Here is a 19,908-nt window from a genome sequence, read left to right on the forward strand (position 1 = left end):
CCAGCGGACCCAGGGTTTCTCAACCTCAGCAATGCTGACATTTTGGGCCTGGAAATTCTTTGTCGTGGAAAACTATTCTCTGCATTGTAAGATGTTAAGCACTGTCTCTGGTCTCTACCCCCTACAGGCCAGTAGCATCCTCTCCCCACCCCAACAAATTCTGACAATCACAGTGTCTCTAGACATTGCCGAATGTCCCCTGGGGAGCAAAATTGTCCCCTGCTAAGGATGACTGATCCAACCTAACATCAGCACTAAATATAAGCAGGTTGCTACAGGGAATATATATATATTGTGCTAACAATAGAAAATATGAATGCATATATGTCTGTATTTTTATTTTAAGATGCTATATTCATTGTGGTCATTTTGCATTCTACAATTATAATCGAGACTACTGTCTCTGTTCTTTTTTAAAAATGTAAGATGTAGATAAGAAATTGAATCCCTCTCACCCTACCCCAAGATCTGTGTGGTGTATGTAAGGCCCGGCACCAGCTAGAAGGTGATCTGAGTTTCTCTCCAAAGCTGAGGACAAACAGCTGCTGCAGCGCATGCTTGATGGGTAACAAGTAGTCAGCTACCTGCCCGTATCTCTCCTCTCCTCCCCTCTTTAGCGCCCTCAGTATTCTTACAAATCTAGATACCTTCCACCATAAGTGGTTTCTCTGGGACCCCACATATTTGATTTCTTGTGATTTAAAGGTGTCAGCTTACAGAACATGAAATTCTTAAAATACTGGAGACAGAAAATCTGGAATCTGTTTTCAGTTCTACTAAATAACCATGTGGCACTGGCCAAGTCATTTTCTCACTTGGGCTGGATGATGAGTTTTAGGCAGGATGCATTTGGTTCTAAGTGACAAAAATCAACTCAAGCTGGCTTAAAGAACAAAACAACAACAACAACAAAATGAAGGTAGGGTGGAGAATAAATCAGTTCATATATTGAAAAGCTTAGTGGCTATGTTGCTTCAGGCCTGGCTGCTTCCAGGTACTCTACTGACACCATTGGGAATGTCTCCCCCTTCTTATCACATCTCCGCTTGCCTCCCTGTTGACTCCATTCTCAGGCAGCCTCTTCCCTTGAGTGGTCAGATGGCTGCAGTGGTCCAGCCTCAGCATCTCTCAGAGCCTCCCTAACTATGGCACAGCCATGCACACACAGCAGGTGCTTGTGAACGAGATGGAAACAATAAGCTGCGAGTCTCATTAGTTCCATCCAGGCCCTTGTGCCTACCATGGGCCAAACACAATTCTAGGGACCTGATATGTATTCTCTCCAGGATTCACAACAACCTGGGAAGTCAGCATTGCTATTATCAGACAGGCCCAGAGGAGTGAAGTAGGGCACTCAGACTCACACAGAAAGCCGCAGAGCTCAGTCAGCCTGGCTTCAAAGTCTGTGCCTCGCTATTCCTCACTTGGGCTTTGGAGGACAGAAACAATTAGGCCAAGAGGTTAGGGATGGGGTGCATAATGCAGAGAAATACCGCACGCATGAGGGCAGAAACAAACATTAGCAAAAGACAGGTGATCTCATCCATTGGAGTCCAGGGTTTCATTCGGGGCAGGGTAAAAATTAAGAACGGGATGAATTGGATGATGAGGCAGATTAATAGGTGGCTTTCAGTGCGAGGCAACTCTGGGCTTAGGAGTAGCCCATTGTAGTGTTGGCAGTTCATGAACCTGAGTGCGCATCTTGGTTCTGAGCCTTGGGTGTGTGGTTCACATCCCTGAGTCTCTGGATAGCGTTGCGGTCGTTATAGAAGGGGCAGAAATCAAATCCCTGAGCTAGATACTTAGCTGAACAGATGTGCAGTGATTTCACCCATGTCCCTTCAGCTGGAGGCACAGAGTCCAGCTAAAGTTCAGGGTATCTTGTGCCTTTTGCGACGGTAACCTTGGCTGCCACGCCCCAGTGCCTCACTGGAGCCTGTCATACCTTGAAGAATGTTCCGCCACACAGCCCTCCACAAACCCCATGTGCAGAACACTTCAAAAATCTGATGCATTTCCTGACAAATGTTCTCATGGAACTCAAAAGCAAGTCAGCCCATATTTCTAAAAACTTCATTGATTACAAGCAAACGGAAGGTAATATCTCAGATATTGACATTATTTCCCTTTACACAAATAGGTTCCTTGCTTTTTTACCCCATCAAAAATACGGGCTTCATAAACCCCAAGCATTTGGGGGAGGAAAATGGTTAGTCAGGTATCTGAATAAAGTATTGGGGACTATCATTAGAATGGTTGCTTGGATTCGCTAACCAACTGTTTTGCCTATGTTAATACTGTTATTTTGCAATACTCAACTTTAACACAAAAGCTATGGTTTTTTTTAATTTTTAATTTTTGAGAGAGAGAGAGAGAGAGAGGTGGGGAGGGGTAGAAGGAGAAAGATAATCTTAAAGCAAGTTCTACACCCAGTGTGGAGCCTAACACAGGGTTTGAACTCACAGCCCTGAGATCACTACCTGAGCTGAAATCAAGAGTCTGAAATCAAGAGTTGGTCATTTAACCAACGGAGCTACCCAGGGACCTCCACAAAAGCTATGTTTTTATTAAATTCTTGAACTTACAAAACCACAGAGGAATTCCAGTTTCTGGTTTGAGAATTGCTTTCTCTCCTCACAAGTCATTTGTTCGACGTGATTGGTCACTACGGCTATTTCTGGGAGGAGCCTTGATTCTACCTCTGGTTAATTACCTCCCCTAAGATGGCCTTGGTGGTATATTCCAGAAGGAGACCAATGAGTTTGTGTTCACATCTCATTCATTTTTTAGCAATCATTCTTGTCTGATTTGAAAATCATAAAATGAACCATTCAAGGCTTAAGTTTTGGAGTCAGAATGCCTGGATTCAAATCCAGCTAGTTCTGTCACTTGCTACCAGTGCAATGATAGGAAAGTTAGCCCATCCAAGCCTCAGTTTTTTCATCTGTAAATGGGGATGATAATAGTCCTTTGTTCATAGAAAATTTGTGGGTGCTAAAAGAGAAAAATACACACAAAATCTTTGCTCAGTTCTTAGCATGAAGCAAGATCTCATTTATAAGTAGTAATATGGTCATTGAAATTATTATTTTGGATTTGATAGTTCCTGGTACTGGGTTGGTGGTTGGTGGTTTTTTTTTTTGGTTTGGTTTTTTGGTGTTGAGGTTTTTCATTTGTTTGTTTGTTTTGGCTTTTTTGTTTGCTGTTTACCATCTCCCGAACACATCTGTCTCCTCCACCAAAAATCCTGACACCCTATCACTACCTAGATCAATTACGCATTGTCTACACAGAACATTTTAATATCTGCTTGCCATTAATCTTTTGAATGAAAAAGGAACCAATTGTTTTAAGTGAATTTTGGGCATTGATCGGCAACATGCTCCCTATCTTAAATTAGTGAATGTATTAACAAGATATGAGCCGAGCAGCAATTTCATAGATAACATTTACCGCTTCAGGGATGGGAAGGAGACTGTAGCCCTTTCTTGGAGAACTAGAGTCGGATCCAGGTCAGATTAAGGAGAAAAATGGTTCTGTAATTGAGACAATGGGAATTAGAACGATGTGACTTCAACCACAGGTGGTGTAGGATGAAGTTTTCAGGTATGGCTGAAGCTGTTGGTGAATGAAGGCCTGGAGCAGGGCTGGCAAATGAGAACTCAGCACCCGCTGCCTTACCTCCACTCCTGGGCTGTGATTTTTCTAAGTGATCATGGCATTGTTTCCCACTGAACCAGGGCACCCCAGAATCCTTCTCAATGCAGCATTTCAAACAGCGACTACCCATCCATCAGAATTGGCAAGGGAAATGCTTTGTCCAGCTGTAGGTCTTTTAATCAGAAATATTTCATGAGCTGAAACTATCTCAAAATCTTACTTATTTGGAAAAAGATAAATTAGTAAAATCTAAATTAGTCTCCCTTTTCAAGGTTGTGGGGGAACCCAGTCACACAGATAATTAGTTAGACTTTGATTTACATGGGGATCTTGGAAAAGACACACACATACACACCCACACATACACAAGACCATATGAGTTTAATGAATGACATATTGCTGCCTTTGCATGTTTCCTCTTGCTTTTTTAACAGATTAATTAAAACCGGTTTTCCCTATATTTGCTGGGGACTCTATACACATTCCAAGTGGAACTCCAAAAATAGTTTGGGGGTCAGGGAGCCTCAGTAGTGCATAAAGTAGGAACCAGGTAAGTGCAGAGCCCCTGGTTACATGCCCATCCCACACTAGGTATTTTAGTAAGAAATCATGGTCTATAAAGTGAGCCTGTATAAGTTCCAACTTTTTCCCCTGTACTTTGGAACCTGTTTGTGTCTGTACAGATGGTCTCTGTCAGTTGGAAGAGTCGGGGGAAAAATGTAGCATAAGTGAACAAAATTAGCAAATGACATAGCAAACAGAGAACGCCATACAATTTGATTGGGGGAAGATCTAGGGACTGAGAAATTTCCCAAGTAATGGGAGGTACCATCAAGGAGCTTAAGGAGTTACCAAAGCACGGATTTAGAGGCCAGGGGAATAACAGAAATCAGACAATTCTGTGATGTGTGTTTCAGTACATTGAAGTATCCCCAGTGCTTTCATTGTGGTAGGAGTGCTCTTCCATTGTCTGTATTTGTATAAATTAAAAGGCAGTTCTGTCTGTACTATATGAAATGAATTCACGCTGAACAAAATTTCAGAAAGTTCATGTAAAGAGTGATTTCACAGCAACTATCATATCAGGCTCCTGGAAAATTGCACTTGAACTTCAGTTCCACCTCAGTCACTCAAAGGAATTTAAAAAATTGGCTTCCAGCCATTCTTGTTCTTCAACATGCATTTCCAGATATGCCTCAATAATACAAACATTAAAGCCTATTGATTGTGAGTTAAAATCTGTTCCTACCAGAGCCTTGCTGCTAAATGGACATCAACACTGACTTCACAGGGCCCTGGTCAGGACACCTCTACATTCAGGGGCCTAGAAGAAGGCACAGGGTAACACTGCTGTGAAGGAACCACTTTGAACTTCATAACAAAATTACAAGAAAAGCTTTGAACTCTGCCAGATGATAGCTGCTATAAATAACCATTTATTCAAAGAAATGTTTCTTACTTGAAATCTTGAGAGTGCCTTGGGACTGGGAGATGGGAAACTGGAAACATGATTTGTAAATCAACCTTCCCCCCTCCTTGTATGTCTTCCTCTTCCCCCCCACCCCCATCATGCTGTTAGGGCAAACACCATGCAGAGTAGTGAGAGGGTGGATTTTGGAACACACAAACCTGAGTGTGACTCCTGGCCCCTGTCACTTGCTAACTAGGCAATTTTACTGCTCTGTGCCTCAGTTTCCTCATTTACAAAAAGGAGATTATAATAATTCTAACCTCAGAGAGATACTATATATAAAGGGGCAGATAGTCATTGCCCAAAAACATGAGCAGTTAAAATAGTAATCGTGATGATAGTTAGTAGAGGGAGAGCTATGGGAGAAATGTGGATTAAATGTTAGCCCCAATTCTGATGAAACTCTGACATGTCCAGGCTACTTTTGCTGGAGCATCCAGCAAGAACATTGTGCCTTACGTGGCTCCCAAACTGTTAGATATAAATTGAATCTTTCAAGCCAAATTCTGTTTATCCATTATTCTATTTCAGGGATGATGATTCTTCAGTTGTGTTACTGGACAGGAGCCCCAAACACTTGAGCTGTAGGAGTCTCTTATTCCCTGTCTCTTTCTGCAACTCCTACCCTCAAAAAAGTAACAGACTAGTGCTGGGTGGGTGGCTCTGTGCGACCCGTCGAGTTTCCTCTTACCAGAAGTCCATCTCCTTTTCTCTCAAAAACTGCTCAGGCATCAACTTCCTCAGGAATCCTTGTTGGACTGTCTACCCTTACCTCTCCCTGGCCAGGCTGGACCAAGTGTCCCTCTTCCTGCCTCCACAGCACCATGTCTCCACATGCCACTGTCCTCTTTATTACCTGGTACTGAAATGATATACTTACCTATCTGTCTCCCCCACTCGACTGTGAGCTCTCTGTGGGTAACAATGATGTCTTGCTTATTTTTGTGTTCTCAATATCCAGCGGAGTATACATAAGAGGCACTCCCATTTTATTGAAGGAAATTGATCTATCAATAACATTTAATGCACCGAGGAATAGATCGATCAGGAAAGACAGTTATAAAAGTGGCAACAAAAAAATGGCATCCATCTGAGGTGCCTGAAAATGTATTTGCATATGTAGTACATTTAAAAGCAGGAAAACATATTTCTTCTGATTCTGACACTTCCTGCCTGAGTTGAAACTCTAACCGGATTCTTGAGTTTGCTTTCTCAACACCTTACCCTTCTTTCCACACCTCCAGCTTTAGGGCATATCCCGTGGGCTGCTACTCTTGGCTCATTTTTCTGAGCTTCCCAAATGAACACACCAGCAGGCAAGCAAACACAAGGACCCCAACACATAAGGGTGAATCAGGTGAAAGTACACACAGCAATTATCTTCACTCAGCAATTTGGCTGCCAGGAGCTCCCTGCCATGTGAAAGAGAGGTTGCAGCAGCCTTCTGTGTGGAAGGAGAACTTTTTGACCCACAACTCCAAGTTACTGCCCACCACCTGCCAGGCTGGCCACTCCTCCTCATGGCCTGGAGTAGCTGTGCTTTGTAGGATTTCCCCCGTGATACGCAAAACAAAACAAAAACAAAAACAAATGGTGGTCGGGCGCCTGGGTGGCTCAGTTGGTTAAGCGACTGCCTTCGGCTCAGGTCATGATCCTGGAGTCCTGGGATCAAGTCCCACATCGGGCTCCCTGCTTAGCAGGGAGTCTGCTTCTCCCTCTGACCCTCCTCCCTCTCATGCTCTCTGTCTCTCATTCTCTCTCTCGCAAATAAATAAAATCTTAAAAAAAATAAAATAAAAACAAATGGTGGTCAAGAGAATGGGGGCATTGGCCAATTCTTTAGGATGCACATATGTGGCCCTTTCTACTTGTACCCTAAACTAATTGATTTGGTTAGAGTCTATCTTGTTCATTTGCTCATTTATTCAACAGGTGCTATTCGTTAGGAAAATATTGAGGGTACAGGGGGAATAATGTAGACAGATGTCCACCTTCAGATAGTAATAAGGACTGTGAAGAAATGTAAACAGGCTAATAGGATAGAGCGCACGGGTGAGAAACCTGGAAGAAGGCAAACAGGAAAAGTTTCAAGAGAAAGGGCTTATCAGCGAGGTGGCAGGTGGGGAGAATATTCCACACAGAGGAAGCGGGAAGCATAAAGAGTTAGAGGACAGAAGGGTGTGGCATGCTGAAGCAGCAGAGGTAAAGAAGGCGACACTGGCTAGGGAATAAGGGGCTGAGTGGCGAGTGGTAAGGCCACTACCGGGGGCAAGGTAGGAGAGGCCGTTTGTGCCAGAGAGGCAGAACATCATCATAAGGAGTCATCATAAGGAGTTTCAGTTTCTTTCCACATGTAATGGGAAGCCATTGGAGGGTGCCAAGCAGGAGAGCGATAGGACCTGATTTCTTTGGAGAAGGGATGCGAACAGTGGGGATTAGATGGGTGTATGGCAAGAGGAGAAGCAGGGAGAGCAGCAAGAAGATAGTCCAGTGAGAGATGATGGGGAATTATAGTAGGACTGTGGCAGGGAAGATAGAAAGAAGTGCATGTTTTCCTGACTGGTTGCATTTCAGCCGTCTAGATGGATATTTCCACTCCTGCCCATTTGGTGAAATACGCAGCTACCTGCAGTATGAATTTGGACATTTGGAGAAACATCAAACCACTTGAAAAAAAATACATCTGGAGCATTTCTTTCTCTCTTTAATTTTTTAGATATTTATATTGTGAGGTGGTTTCAGTGTAACTTTCTCTGGATGCTCTCATGACACTCATTGCTGACCTTTGACCCCTCTGTCCTCTTTCCCAGGTCGTCCCATTCCACCTACATCCTCGTCTAGCCTCCTCCCATCTGCTCAGCTGCCTAGCTCCCATAATCCTCCACCAGTTAGCTGCCAGATGCCATTGCTAGACAGCAACACTTCCCATCAAATCATGGACACCAACCCTGATGAGGAGTTCTCCCCCAATTCATACCTGCTCAGAGCATGCTCAGGGCCCCAGCAAGCCTCCAGCAGTGGTAAGGAAACTGTGGTGTCTGAGTGTGCGCTGTTGTCTGTGTGACATTCTTGAGTCTCTGGCAAAATGACAGCCCTGAATCCAGGGCTGGGGAGAAGGCGGTGTGGGGAGCATCAGGTGAAACGTGCTTGTCGCTTTGTGGCATTGCAACTCCAGGACGCATTTATTGAAGGTCACAGTTACTGACGAGGTTTTGCTTATCTTAACAGGGCTTGGGCCTCCTTCCGTGGGAGGAATTTGCCCACTGCTGCACATGAGAGCATGCAGGTCTCAAAGGTGAAGTGCCGAGAGACAATGGAATATTGAATTTTGTATTACTACAATTCTGGTCATAGCTGAGTGACCCTGGACACCCTCACGTGCCCAATTTGTGTGCATTTCAGATCTCTTGGTTTTTGATGGTTGGCTTCTGACTTTTTCTTCCTTGCTTGTTTAGATGATTTTGTGATTAAAATGCGTTCCCTTGACATGAATACCGAATGCCTTGCCAAGTCTGAAGTGTTCAGGAGGTGACCTCTCCTATAACCCTCTGCATGTGCCACTTCACTTGAATTTAACAAGCTGATCACATGGTACCATGATAAATCCTGCCTCTAAAGCCTGAGTTCTCATTGTAGTTTTCACTTGCACCAAGCAAAGGGACTGGCTGCAAGGTTCTGTCCCACCTTTGAGGATTTTGGGGTTACTGTCTTAGCTCCCAATCTCTAGATCTTAAGTAGAATTGCCCCAGGCTCAGCAATAATCATGCCTTATTTTGATTTGCCTTGTTGGTGAAATATTCACAAAACATATGAACACAGGAGTGGGCCACACCTAGGGTTAAGTACCTATGGCCCAAGGAGAGACATTTGCAGAAATTAATTGATCCTGACCCAACGGCTTTGGAGTTATCTTCTGAATTGGCCCCTCATGGTATTCATTAACATATCCCATCAAAGGCAGTACAGAGCTTTCCATGCCAAGAGTGTACCTTGATGAGATTGGGTTTTGGCTTCACCCATGAGAATATGCCACCACCGGCCTCAACCTCTACAATTAGAAAGGACCTCCCAAATGCATTGAAGATGATTCATTCTGAAGATGGAATGATGGACTGCTACTTATGATGGCCCATGCCCTTCTTCAAAGCCAGGCCTGATATATTTAGTAAACTCGTATTCTTTTTCAAAAAAAATTACCTAATCAAATCTCTCATCAAATGAGCAATCCATTGTTGATATTATGAAGGCCTTTAATCTACCATAAATCTTTATTAGAACTCATCAGAGTTTCTAGTTTGAGAGAAATGTGATTATGGCACTCTTAAAATGACATTACATCATTGGGGTGATTGGTTTATCATTTGGAGAAGAGACATCAATCATAACTAGCATAACCACACAGTAAATGAATTCAACCTTTCTACGGCGGAACAATGACACTGTAATTGCTCAAAATCAGGCTTAAAATGAAATCGGAAAATGCTCTTTCTTCAAATGTGATGTTAACTTAATGGAATATATTATGAAAAATCATGTTTGAGGAAATTCTATATAATTAAAAATATGTGGAAATATATTCCCTTTTTTCTTTCATCGGAACCTGATTTTAGCTACAGAGCCATTTCTTTCTTTCTTTTTTTTTTTTTTTTTGCTGCAGAGATTATGTTGCATTTAATTGAACTATCCTCGCTTATGTTTTGCTGCTTTTTATTTCATACTATGTAATCGTGATGAATATTGTATTATGAAGGACAAGAGGCTTTTGAAATGAGGTGCACCTGCTGATAGCTTTTTAAAAACAGACAATTATTAGGGAGAATATGAGCTTTTAAAAACTATATCCTTTTATGCATATATGGATAGCTGGGCAAAGATGATTTCCAGAAGAGAGGTCAGTTCGTATCTGAGAGCCGTCCAGAATATTTTCTCAGTGATAACACTGAGAGATTTCTTTTCTTTTTGACATTGTATCAGATTATAAGTTGTTGGTAGAGTATTTTTGTTGGCTTTCTGCCTAATCAAGACCTCATTTTGGTGGACACAACAGATCTGTGTGTTCAGAGTCAAACTTAGCCATTTTTCATCACTCACCTCAATTTGTTCAGCTCACTTAAGATTGATAGCTATTTAAACTTCAGTAACAGGGGAAATACTGCAGAACATTTGAGGGTCCATTTTCATCCCAAACAAGAGCTGTGTGATATGATTTCTTCACCTCAGGGGTGAATATCCAATTGCGCAATACCCTTGTTTTCAGCAGGTACTTCTCTGAAAACTTGTTACAGCTCTGGCCACTGGGCAGTCATTCAAACTTCTTGATTGAGGTTTAGCTAAGTAGGTGCAAATCAAGTGCAAATATGTGTGCTCCTAGGTGAGTGCATGTGTGTGTGTGTGTGTGCGTGTGTGTGTGTGTGTGTCTGTGTCTCCGTGGAATGGATTTGGGGTCCAAGGCAAATTGGGCATTCTATCAAGATCAGAATGCAGTTTCCATGAATTTAAATTTGACATAAAGGATTGAAAATAGAGTTCGACACAGAAGATGCAAAGTACAGAGCTGGGCCTGGGTGTTCTGAATTGATTGTGATGAAAGGGGCTGGATTTTTCTGTAGGCATCTTGGCACAAATGAAACGACCGTGTGAGTGGTTGTGTTCTGTTTAGCTGGTTAATTGCACAGAATTTTTTTAAGTTGGTCTCTTGTCAGTGACCTTGTGTTCTGAAGATCTGGTAGCAGTTTGATCTTTGTCTCTTTCTTAGGTGAAATAAAACCTCTTCCAGCATGTCCAGCCTATACACGACAGTAAAAAATTTATTTGCTGCTGCCCCCTTATCCTTGCTGTTAATACTTGACAGTAGTGAAGCTCATCACTAAGGAGAGTCACTGCGCATGCACATTTCCTGCGCAAAGAGCCTCTGTTCTAAAGAGACAAACTGGACATAAACTACACAACCAAAATGTTTTTGACAACATGAAAACATCCTCAAAGCAACAACAAAACTTCACCTTTGTGACTTGACTGTCATTATTTTCTGTGACTGTAGCGCATTCTTTAGTGGACGGTACTAAAACCTGGGCACCTCTGGAGCTAGATTGCTCTAATGCTCCATCTATGCCAGTCGAGCAGATATCCAGGAAGAGCTATTGAGATGCTTTGAAGAGTGGCGTTTTCCCCTCCCTTTAAGCATTTTCTTCCAGATAGCTGAGTTCTCCGTGTTCTGACCTTCTGCCAGGGTGGTGAGCTCCAGAGATGTTTCTTGTATACAAAAGCATAATTTCAAATCCTATGAAATAACTCATCTGAAAAAAAAAATCTGGATCCCAGCAGCATAATGGAGGCTCCTGCAGATGGAGGACTGAGACTTCCAAATCAGAATACACGCGCAGCCACATTATAATCTAAAAACAGTGGCTCACCTCCCCTCTCGTAATTGGTTGAGTTTTTGTTTTTGTTTTTCTTAAGTCTAACTAAAGGGTTTGGAACTCTCAGTAGTAACATCAAGCTACAGAGAAGAAATGTAATTTGGATGCCTCTGCCAGGACACTTTCAGTGGGTCCTATGTGCCAAAGGAGCTGTCCCAGTTGGAAAATCTCCGTTTGTCACTGAGTGCATTAAAGGTGTCCCAAGCCCTTTAAAAAAAAAAAAAAAAGCAATGTCTTAATTATAAACAAAAATAGTACATCAAAATCAGCAAGCTTCAGGTTTCCTTGAGTGGTCCAAGAATTCAGTTGCTTACCTAACTTAAGGATTGTCTTATTTATTTAGCATCATAAAGCAAAAGCTTCCTTTATTCATTCATTTATTCAGCCATCCATCCATTCGTTCCTTTTCTTACATCTCCCCCATAATGTGTGACAGCTTAGAACAAATCTCTCTAACTGGAAAACTATAATTAGATGACACAGTAAGGGTGAAGGAAAAAAAATGTAGCAGGGTGGGAAACAGACAAATAGGCTCATATGTAACGTCCCATTTCATTATTTAAGATAGACAGAAAACTTGATTCTGAGCTTCCTAGAAACCAAAGCGAAAAGGGAAACACAGATAAGATACATAACATTCATGAGATAAAAACAAATCAACTGCTTTCAGGGAAATTCTATGAATCCTCAGAGGGAAGCCAGAAAGAAATTTGTTTTAAAGGAGATAATGTGTGCATCCCGATGACTGAATTCTCAGTAACCTGCATAATACATATGCTAAAGAATTTCCTGTCAAAGTTTCTTGTAAACACCCTCCACATAAGCCATACAAAACACTTTGAGTTAAAAGGCAATTCTACAAATATCCAAACATTGCCCAGCCTAGGGATAAAATTTGATTTGATCCATGGATCAAGCTTAGTTTTACTAAAGGGCCATGTACACCACGTTCCCATTGGCAACGGGCCTTAAATATCATTGCTTGTAACTAAATTTTTATGGGAATTAACTGACTTTGAGGTTGTAGTCAGAACTCTAAAAACAGATGTTCTAGGTTATAACTTTGTCTTGACAGCTATAGATACGGAAGAACTTCGATCCTCTGATGAACACTAAAGCCCAGGGTTCCGGGACAGCCTTTGCTTATCTGGGCCCCCTCCCCAACATCCATGGGGCTGGATTTGAGACGAGCAAGAAGAGGGTCCCCAGAATTTTTTTAAATTTATGAAACTTCTTCTCCTTATATATTTTGGGTTTGGGGAGAATTTTTTCCTCTAGTATATTATAAATTCCCTTTCCTTCTTAAGCAGCTACGCTCACTGTAATTCAATTTAGTTTTGGGTTTTCTGAAGAGCTCACAGCAATTACTATGCACGTTGATGATCGTACTGTGCTGATGAGACTGACTCATTTTTTAAAAGTCTGTACATTGTGAGGTGATTTTGCCACCTCTCCTAAAGTACTACATTTAAACGTCATCTTCCGTTCTCTGTAGGCTTTGCTCTCTCCTCTCAGCTTCACTCCATCATGCAGAGGCCTCCACCGCAGGGTTTCTGATCTTGCGTTCATAGCAGATGCTCAATATTTATTAAACAAGTTAAGTAACCAATATCTTTAGTAACTCCCTTTGTTTTATCAATTTACTGCTTTTCATCATGTACGATGGAAAAAATGGATAGTTTAAGGAGGGACTGCAGATCGGAATGTCCCAGCATGGGGAAATATACTTATTTTACAAAATAGATTCAATATACCTATTTTGTATCATGTCGCGTCTGTTTTTAGGTACTTTAGAACTTTATAGTTCACCTTTAAATGAGAAGTTTCCGAAAACCCCGCTTCAGTACATCCCTAGAAGTAGTGGCAAAGGTCAATACGAAGAACCTGGTGGGAGCCCTGGGTGGGCCTTGGCGGCTTCTCCTCCAGAGGAGTTCTCAGCCCACTGGGCAGTACGGACAAGTCCAGGATGCTGTCTCAAGGCTGTGGAGGTCACAGGGACAGCACCTGCTCCTGCCCCAAACGCACAGCCACACAGGGTTTGGCTCTCTGCCTGAGACCCTTTTCCTCCCTTCATGTTAGCTCTTAAGCTAAGCACTTTATATACCTTGCTTCATTTGCTTTTATTTGTCCGCCACCACATCCCAAGGCAGTAGGTCTTGCTATCATACCCATTTTATTGATGAGACTACTGTAGCACAAGATTAAGTAACTTGCCCAAATTACAAAGCTGGGAAATGAAGGACCTATGTTTCTTTTTTTTTTTTCTTTTTAAGATTTTAATTATTTATTTGTCTCAGAGAGAGAGAGAGCACAAGCTGGGGAAGCTGCAGGCAGAGGGAGAAGCAGGCTCTCTGCCGAGCAAGGAGTCTGATGTGGAACTCGATCCTGGGACCCTGGCATCATGACCTGAGCCAAAGGCAGATGCTTAACCGACTGAGCCACCCACGCATCCCATTACCTGTGATTCAAATCCAACCTTCCTAATTTCAGAGACATTTTCCCTTGCCCCTCTCTTAAATGTTACCCTCTAAAATAGTTGTATAGCTTATTGAGATACACAGAATACACTGAAAACATTATATTAAGGGGCATGGTTACAGTTTTTAAAAGGTTGAAAAAAACATACAGCATCACAAAATACTCTTCCCCTTCTCTGCTTGAAAAGCACACTATTATCCTAGACTTTGGTTCAATAAATTCCAGAGGGGTTCAGAAACTGTGATTTTATGGCTCCCTTAAAGTGATTCTTCTGGTCTCATAAGTTTGGGGAGCATGAACGTAATGGGGAAGCTCCAAAGTGGAAGTTGGGGAACTTGGGTGTCCTCTACTCTGTCTCTGATTCACAGCTTGATCTTTGGCAAGTCATTCAATTATCCTGTGCTTCTGCTTCTCTACCTTTCAAGGTTGGCCTTTGGCCCCAAGGGTCCATTCTTGCTCTACCATTACGTGTGTAAGTACCTTGTGTCCAGCTTGACCAGACTGTCCCAGCTACGGTCAACCCCCCCAACTTCTCTTCCTGGATAGTGTGGATTTCACTCCACCCTCTTGGCCGTTGGCAGAACAGACCTACAGGGTCATGCAAAGCAGCTCCTTGCAGTTTTCCTGCAGAAGCTGAGAAACATGATCTGGGGTCCTATAACACTTTGCTGAAAATGTTGAAAGCACTCCCAGCAGCAAGTGGAAAAAGCATAGTGCCTCCAGCATTGACCCAGGCTCCTCGAGATTCACCCCAGCCTCCGAAACAATGTCTCCCATGCTGAGAATTGGGAACTGATGGTCCTCAGGACTCTCCTGACACTGGTAACCGACTCAGGAGTATAGCAAACAGAGATCAGACCTTTTTTTTTTTTCCCCCATGTGTGCCTTCTTGCAACACAGACACACTTTTTGATTGAAGGTCCAGCAATTTCCAACAGCTAGGGTTGGGACCGCTCTTCTGTACCATGGTGCAAATGAGCACACAGGCAAGATGGACAGGTAATTCCTTTGGAGATGCGCAGCAGAGAAGTGACATATGGCACAGAACTGCTCCTCTTCAGCAAATAATCTTGCTATTGACAAAATTCCCAAGGTCGATAAGCATTGTGTACATTCTACCTCTCCATCTCTGTCCCTGCTCCTTGGTACATACAAAAAAGATGTCCTGGGCAAGCCCAGAGAATAGGAACTATATGCCACATCTTAACAGTTTCCTGCCCTGACAATTTTTATCCAGAACTTCAGCTTCTCCCAAATTCCCTTAAAGACTGCATTTAAGCCTAAGCAGCTTCCTTCAGACTATTGAGTAGCCATTTTAAAATGTGACCCCAATCCCTTATTAGAGATCTCTCAATTCTCTGTTGAATGAAAAGATAGATTTCTTTTCCCAATGGGCAGTTTCAACAGAAGTTATAGCCCTAGACCCTGGTAATCTCTTGATCTTTCCCCAAAATAATAAAGAATAACCATATACTTAAGAGTTGGACTCTAATGTCCCTACTACTTGGATTCAAATTATAGCTCAGCCTTAGTCACTTTCTAACTTTCATGATCTTGAACAATGTAATAAATCTTCCCTTTTTTTAACCTATAAAACAGTAATAAAAGTAATAAAACTTCTAAAGTTGTTATGAATATTAAATGACATTCTTTTGCATTAAATATCTTAAAAGGAAACTTATTTGGAACAAAGGTCAAGTTTGATATTATTTACTTTTTAACTTAGAGTTAACTTATTATAATAACATATATAACAGGAAATTTCCCATTTTTACCATTTTTAAGCCTACAGTTCTGTGGCTTTAAGTGCATTCACATTGTTGGGTAAACATCACCACCATCCATCCCCAAACATCTTAGTCTTCCCCACCAGAAACTCTGCACTCATTAAAAACTAACTCTCTCCCTCCCCTCCCCTGCTCCACCCCCTACCACCACCATATTATTTTGACTCTATGAATTCGACTACTCTAGGTACCTCCTATAAGAGGGATCATACACTATGTGTCCTTTTATGACTAACTTATTTCACTTAGTACAGTGTCTTCAAGATTTATCCACGCTGGGCATGTGTCAGAATTTCCTACCTTTTTAAGGCTGAACAATTTTCTTTCGTATCTCTATACCACATTTTGTTTATTCATTCATCAGTCAATGGACACTTGGATTGTTTCCACCTTTTGGCTATTGTGGATGCTACTGTGAAAATGAGCATACAGATATCTGTTCTAGGACCTGCTTTGATTTCTTTTGGGTATATATCCTGAAGTAGAATCACTGAATCATATGGTAATTCTATGTTTAATTTTTTGAGGACTTGCCATACTGCTTCCCATAGTGGCTGTACCATTTTACATTTTCTCCAGCAATGCACAAGGATTCCAATTTTTCTACATCCTTACTAATGCTTATTTTCTGTTTTCTTTTTTTATTAGAATAGCCATTCTAATGAGCGTGAGGTGATGTACCATTGATTGCATTTTTCTAATGATTAGTGATCTCAAGCATCTTTTCATGTACTTATTGGCCATTTGCGTGTCATCTTTGCAGAAATATCTACTCCAGTCCTTGCCTACTTTTTAATAAGGTGGTGTATTCTTTGTTGTTGTTGAATTGGAGTTCGTTATATACTCTGGATATCAATCACTTGTTAGAAATACAATTTGCAAATATTTTCTCCCATTCTGCAGGTTGCCTTTTCACTCTGTTGAGTGTCCTTTGATATCCGAAGTTTTTTGATTTTGATGTCCACCTTCCTATTTTTTCTTTTGTTGCCTTTGCTTTTAGTGTCTTATAACAAACATTTTAAGGCAACCATTTTGCTGATTTGTTTTATATAAATGGTAGCCCATTTAATCCTTACCACGGAGACATAGAAAAGTAGCCCTTAGTGCTTGGAACCAGCCTGACGCTAACATCTAGGCAGAGGAGCTGTTAGGAGCTAGCCTGGCTTTCCTGGCTGGGTCATGGTGTTCACTCCTTGAACAAAAACAATCTTGGAGAACACCAACACTAAACAAGGCCACTCTGTGACTAGGATGAATGAAAATAATACCACTTTATAATATTGCCTAAACAGAGACAGAAGCAGAGTTACTATCCCAAACACAAAAATTCAAACATTCCCCTCCCCGAGCTAAGATGAATGGCTGTTCTTTCTTTACCTATTACAGCGTTAGCCTCTTCTTTTTTTTTTTTTTATTATGTTATGTTAATCACCATATGTTAGATCATTAGTTTTTGATGTAGTGTTCCATGATTCATTGTTTGCATATAACACCCAGTGCTCCATGCAGAATGTGCCCTCTTTAATACCCATCACCAGGCTAACCCATCCTCCCACCCCCCTCCCCTCTAGAACCCTCAGTTTGTTTTTCAGAGTCCATTGTCTCTCATGGTTCGTCTTCCCCTCCAATTTCCCCCCCTTCATTCTTCTCCTCCTGCTATCTTCTTCTTTTTTTTTTTTTTAACATATAATGTATTATTTGCTTCAGAGGTACAGATCTGTGATTCAACAGTCTTACACAATTCACAGCACTCACCATAGCACATACCCTCCCCAAAGTCTATCACCCAGCCAACCCATCCCTCCCACACTCCCCCCACTCCAGCAACCCTCAGTTTGTTTCCTGAGATTAAGAATTCCTCATATCAGTGAGATCATATGATCCATGTCTTTCTCTGATTGACTTATTTCGCTCAGCATAACACCCTCCAGTTCCATCCATATCATTGCAAATGGCAAGATGTCATTCCTTTTGATGGCTGCATAATATTCCATTGTATATATACACCACATCTTCTTTATCCATTCATCTGTCGATGGACATCTTGGCTCTTTCCACAGTTTGGCTATTGTGGACATTGCTGCTATAAACATCAGGATGCACGTACCCCTTCAGAACCCTACATTTGCATCTTTGGGGTAAATACCCAGTAGTGCAATTGCTGGATCGTAGGATAGCTCTATTTTCAGCTTTTTGAGGAACCTCCATACTGTTTTCCAGAGTGGCTGCACCAGCTCGCATTCCCACCAACAGTGTAGGAGGTTCCTCTCTCTCAGCGTCAGCCTCTTCTTGTCAGCCCTTCCCATAGATACAATATATTGAGAAGGCCGATCACGGAATCATCCCTTCTCCCTGACAGCACCAAATGCAGAGTGAACCTGTTTCCTTGAACCTTCTTTAAAATTAGCTAACAACAGCCCTTTGTAATACCCTTCTACTAAAGCACTCCATGGCTCCCCATTGTGTGTCTTTATCCTCCTTGCAGTGAGTTAATAAACTCAACTTTGTTTGACCACAGTATGCTTTATGGTGTTTTGTCTGGAAGGTGTTGACCCCATTACACTGTGTATTACTATTATCCATGTTTTACAGAAGGGAAAACTATAGCACAGAGAGGTTAAGTAACTTGCCCAAAGATACGTAGCAATTAAGTAGTACAACAGGAACGTGACCCAAAGGAATCGGTCTCCACAGTGATAAATGCATAGAAATTAAAGTAAATTGTAAAAAGACAACTCCAGAAAAAAATATTCAAGAAATTAAAAAATACTCCTCATTGACTACATGTTCAGCTCTGAATAGCATTTACATGGGTAATAATATTAATGTTGAATAACAATCCAAGCATTATCGAAGAAAGATGGGGAGATGGAAAAGGTACATATGTGGATTGGGCAGGTAGAGCAAAAGTCTAGATTGCCATATTCTGTAGTGAGAAGTTACTAGAGATTGCCTAGAATTGAAAATGCAAGAAATAGCAGCAAAGCATAGTATTTATAGACCTAGAGATAAATATCAAAATAATCAGCTAAAAAAAAAAAAAAAAGGTAAATGTGGGTTGCCTCTGGGAAGGAAAAATTTGGCGGTGATGGAAAATGATTGCTATTTTTGAACCAAACATTGTATGACTATTTGATTATTTAAACTTAGTTCATTTAAAAAATTTTGATGCAAAGAAAAAAATTCAAAAGAAAGTACAAAAGATGGGGCATGCAGAATCCTTAATACAATGTCGGAAACTCCAAATGGCAGCTGTTTAATATTCTCAGACATATTGTCATTCAACAGATGGGTATTGATTAGGGGCTATGAGCTTGAGACAGTACCAGGTGCGGTGAACTTGAATGGCTAGGCACTGGAGCATCTTCATCATATCTGTAGGTCTATCTGTTTCTGCTTCTGTTGATTAGGGAGCCCTGTGGAGTTGTTAGGGCTTTAGCTCTTTATCCCAACCCAGCCCCCAGCCTTACTAAAAATCCCAGGCTTAGGAAGGCACGAGCCAGAGAAGATAATGTAACTACCGTGCTTCCTCATGACTAACCCAGCAGCCATTCCAGCACAGGCCCCATCTTTTACCCAAAGCTTTCCCAACCAACTCTGCCCAACTAGAGCCAGAATCAGAAGTGCATAACAGTCTTACAGTGTGCCTTATTCAATTTAGCACCTCATTACATTCTGATTTGTAATATTCTCTTGGTATTTCATGCATATAAGTCACTTGTGTCAACATTAAATTGTCACCACTTAAAGACAAGGGTCATTTCTCTGGTCTCTCTGTATCATTTAACATTTGGTGCAGGTCGAGATGCATTCAAGACATCCTTATTGATCCAGCTTTAAAAGGACAGTGGTAGACAGGAGCAGTGAAAAGGCAGATGCATCCTCAGTAGGGCCTTCCTACTTGGGCCTGTTGACTGCAGGTCATTGTAATGTTTTTAGACCTAAGATCATCTGTGATTGTGGGTGTGAGCTTGACCACTGTTAGAACAGAAGAGGTTACCGTATGGTGTGAAGAGAAAAGATGCTTGTTGGTCTAATCTATTGTCTTCCTTGGATCTAAGGAATATTTCTTTTTTTTATTGTTCTTTTTAGT

General features: G+C 41.6%; 1 protein-coding gene across 15 annotated transcripts in view; it reads left to right on the plus strand.

The window, feature by feature from the left end:
• Positions 1-19,908, plus strand: part of TENM2 (teneurin transmembrane protein 2) — a 1,203,413-nt gene that overhangs the window by 827,138 nt on the left and 356,367 nt on the right. For 13 of the 15 annotated variants that reach the window (XM_032403433.1, XM_032403432.1, XM_032403428.1 and 10 more), the window contains one exon: positions 7,942-8,151. The exons of the other annotated variants lie outside the window; for them this stretch is intronic. In XM_032403433.1, coding sequence (XP_032259324.1) covers positions 7,942-8,151 — 210 coding nt within the window. The remainder of the gene's footprint in view (positions 1-7,941; positions 8,152-19,908) is intronic. 15 annotated transcript variants of the gene reach the window in all.

The sequence above is a fragment of the Phoca vitulina genome, unplaced genomic scaffold (genome assembly GCF_004348235.1).
Source record: "Phoca vitulina isolate PV1807 unplaced genomic scaffold, GSC_HSeal_1.0 scaffold6, whole genome shotgun sequence".
In the NCBI taxonomy this organism is placed as follows: Eukaryota; Metazoa; Chordata; class Mammalia; order Carnivora; family Phocidae; genus Phoca; species Phoca vitulina.